The 3,646-nt window shown below is 63.0% G+C and overlaps 1 protein-coding gene across 1 annotated transcript in view; it reads right to left on the bottom strand.

Annotated features, from left to right (window-relative positions):
• The window catches only part of LOC114506582 (myelin basic protein), a 48,159-nt gene extending 44,945 nt beyond the window's left edge, over positions 1-3,214 (bottom strand). The window contains exons 1-2 of the mRNA XM_036010121.1: positions 3,143-3,214; positions 2,414-2,490 (exon numbers count right to left, since the gene is read on the bottom strand). Of these exons, the coding sequence (XP_035866014.1) occupies positions 2,414-2,490; positions 3,143-3,214 (149 nt within the window). The remainder of the gene's footprint in view (positions 1-2,413; positions 2,491-3,142) is intronic.
• Positions 3,215-3,646: the final 432 nt, after the last annotated feature.

The raw sequence follows: 3,646 nt of genomic DNA, 5'->3' as shown, positions 1-3,646 counted from the left end.
CTCGAGCCAGCTCGGGGGCTGTTCCGGCCCAAACACGCACGCAGAGGGCGCCGGGGGTCACGGTCGGGCGCCAGGGGCCGAGAGCAGCTGAGGTGCAGGAAGGGGCCGCAGATGGAAGGTGACGAGTTTGCCCGGTGTGCTCACCGCCAGGGGCCCTGTGAGCAGCCAGGCCACGCAGTCCCACCCAGGGCGGCTTATCAGACAAATATGCCAAGAATCTGTCGAGTTTCCAGGGGAGGGAAGTTGGATAAAAGTTAAAAAAAAGTGTGTTTCTCGTTGGCCTATTCTAACCCACACTCTGGCAGCAAACTCACAATATGTTTCCTCCAAAAAGGCCCAAAGCTGAAGAATTGAGCCACAGCCCATTCCTGATCTCGGTGCACCCCTGCCCTGCGTGGACCCCGAGGTCCGGGCACCCCCTCGGACCTGAGCCCTGGGCACAGCGCCCCGCCTTTGGGACAGCGGCCAACTGCCCTTTCCCACGATGTCTGCCAGGAGGACATGTGGGTCCACCTTCTCGCTGAACCCGGAACAGGTTTCCTTCCAAAGCCACCAAAATGAGTCACTTTCTAACGCTGAAGGCTCTCTTCAGAACACGGGCATCATCTGAGTTTTCCCACGGTCACTGGCAGTCCTGGCTGCCTCTCTCTCGGGTGACTCATGGCCCGTCACAGGCGGAGAGCAGACGGCCGCCCCGAGCCCTGTGACACTCGGGGACGGAACGGGCACCAGGGCGACAGGCCCGTCCGGGGACGGCCCCACGCGGGGTGGGGGGCAGCCTCAAAGGGCCCCGCTTCCAGCAACTCAGACGAAAGCGTGACAAGGTGCCGGGGAACCAGAGGCGCCGCGGTTCTGGTGCCGATGCACGCACCCGCTTTAACGAGTCACGTGGGTTCCGCGTGCTCCCTGAGCAGGGCGGAAGGAACCCATTTTTCATTAGGCCGAGTGAGAAAAGCCAGCCCGAGGAAGACAGACACCACACGATCTCACTCGCACGTGGAATCTAATCAGCAGGGAGGACTGACAGACGGAATAGAAGCGGAGGCGCGGAGGCACGAAGCAGACTGCTGGGTCTCTGCGGGGGGGGGGGGGGGGGGGGCTGGGTGAAGGGGGGTGGGTGGGGGTCAGCCCCGGAACCCACACGGGACACGCAGACGGAGGGGTGGTGCTGGCTGAGGACAGGGGCGGGGGCCAGGAGGGGGGCAGTGGGGTCGTCTGTCCTAGTGTCAGCAACAAAGGTGAAGTTAAATGGGCAGTGACGTGTGCGTGTTTAAAAATGCAGGTGCAGCTCAGTACGGAACGGGGCTCTGTCCCCTCCCTTCTCCACTTATTTAATTAGATCTGACGGCTCGGGGACAGTCTCGTGGGGGAGATGGAGACTGGGGGGGGACTGGGGCACCTTCCGCGGTAGGAGTGGCTACAAGAAGGGGGGGGCAGGATTCGGCCCTGGCCTCCGGGATCTGGGCCGTAGTCAGAGGATGCGGGTGGGGGGACGGCAGCGGTCCCTCTGAAACCTGGCCCCTCGTTAGCTCCATTATAAGGTGAATGCCGAGTAAAGCAAATGTTGGCTCGACGTTCGGTAGCCCCGAGAACTTGCTACATGCACACGGAATCCGTAGGGTGATGATGCCCCAAACATCCCTGGGCCCACCCCCCTGTTCACGGGGTGAGGAGGAGCCTCTTCTGAACGAGGCACAGGAAACACAGCTAACCTCTTTTCATCGCGGTCGACAGCTGGGACTTTCGAGGGGCTTCCCCTTGGGGGCACAAAGCACCTCACGTCACCATCTCTGTTTCCAGCTGGGCAGCATCGGCGACCGGCGTGCTCCAGCCCCGGCCACCTGCCACCCCGGTCTGGCCCTCACCCTCATCTTTTCGGTTCCCTGCCAGGGTTTGGCAGCCCGCACCCCCCCACTTTGTGCTCCTCCTCCGGAATGCAGAACTTGAAGGGTTTAGCCGGCACCGGAGGCGCTCAGGGCCTGTAAATATTTGGGGCTGCGGCGTGTGGGTCCAGGCAGAACGTTTCTGCACGAAGGACTGTGAGTGAGACGCAGCTGAGATCTGCCCACGGCACACGCCCACGGCTCCCGGGAGAGCCGGGCCGTCTCCCGCCGTGCTCGACCGAAACCTCCGCGAGCGGCAGAGCAGAGCTCCAGGTCACACTGGGGGATGCAAACAGGCTTCAGGAGACTCGTGACAGCTGCACACAGACAGAAGAGGCCCAGGTCACAGAGGTGCGGGCCCGACTTCCGAATGCGAGCAGAACCGGGTAGGTTTGAACGGCATTTCTGACACACGACCCCTCGCCCCTCGGTGAGAAGACGGCAGGTGTGTGGGGGCAGGGGGTGGTCCCGCAGCCTGCACCCAGTGGACCGCCCCGCCCTGTCACCCGGGCCAGCGACGGTCGGGTTACAGAAGGCCGCCCTCCTGCCGTGCCAGGGCCAGGCCGTGCACCAGCAGCTGGGCCCTGTCATTGGTGAAGAGAGCCGTCTGCACGCCAAAGGGCCGGAAGACTGCTGGTCTCACCCTCGTCTCATCTACTGCTGCGAGCAATCAAACGGAGGGAGCACGAGGAGCACTCGGGGCGCGTGTGCAATGCCTCGTGGGAGCCGCCTCGGGACGCGGAGGTGGCTCCGGGTAACTTCAGGGGCTTCTGGGGAAACGAGCAATCAACAGATGGGGAGTGGGAAGACTTCTGGGCTCCCTCGGGACAGTCTCCGCGGGCTGAAGTCCAATTCCAGATGAGGTTGCCCCACAGCCTCTGGACCAGAGGGAACTTCCACGTCCCCGCGATCACCCCTCAGGGGCAGCTGGAGGGCCGCGGGTGGGCCTGTCCCGGGGAAGTCATTTGGCCCGATGGATGGGAGAGCCGGCGACGTCTATAGGTGGTTCTGACTCTTCCAGGTGCACACAGGGCAGCTGCCGAGACCTAGGGCAGGTGACTCCGCTGCCTGAGCCTCGGGGTCCCCTTCGGTGGAAGGAACGAGGGCCCCCTCGCTGGGCTGGGGGGTGTGAAGCCCGAGGAGGAGCTGCTGAGGGCCGGGGGCCGGGGGAGCCCTCGGCCCTGGCTGGCCTCCCTCCCCACCGGGTGCCTGTCACCAGCACAGGTGGACGGCAGGGGAGGGGAGGCGACCCTCCTCACTGTCCCGTGCTCCGCCATCCCAGCCGAGGTGCAGACACCTTTCTGTGGGTTCTCCCGTATGTGGACATCCATGGTCAAAGGGCCACGTTCAGGGAAGGAAAGGGGGTAAAATGCCAGGGGCCCTTGAGGAGCCCGGAAGTGACCGCACACCCTGAGCGCATAGAATGCCCCTGGGGCAGGCAGACGACCCTGACGCGGGGAGTGATGCAGCTCCTGCAAGTTCAAGTGCTGCGCAGGAATGCAGGCAACGGCATTGAAACAACCGTATATTCAGTGTCGGGCACTAGACTCACGGGGGGGGGGGTCACTTGGGAGGACATATACACATCTAATCTCGCTCGTTACACACCGGAAGCTGATGCAGTGTCGTAGGTGAATTGCCGCTGAAGGGTTTTTAAAAGTTGTAAACAAGATGATCCTGAGTTGGGGTGGAGAGAAGAGTCAGCCACTCCCCAAACCTCAGAGACACGGTGCGATGGTGAAACGCTGAACCGGCTCTTTCCG

The sequence above is a fragment of the Phyllostomus discolor genome, chromosome 9, assembly GCF_004126475.2.
Source record: "Phyllostomus discolor isolate MPI-MPIP mPhyDis1 chromosome 9, mPhyDis1.pri.v3, whole genome shotgun sequence".
NCBI classification, from domain to species: domain Eukaryota; kingdom Metazoa; phylum Chordata; class Mammalia; order Chiroptera; family Phyllostomidae; genus Phyllostomus; species Phyllostomus discolor.
The sequence above is the reverse complement of the archived record's forward strand: the minus strand, read 5'-3'. Positions and strand labels throughout refer to the sequence as shown.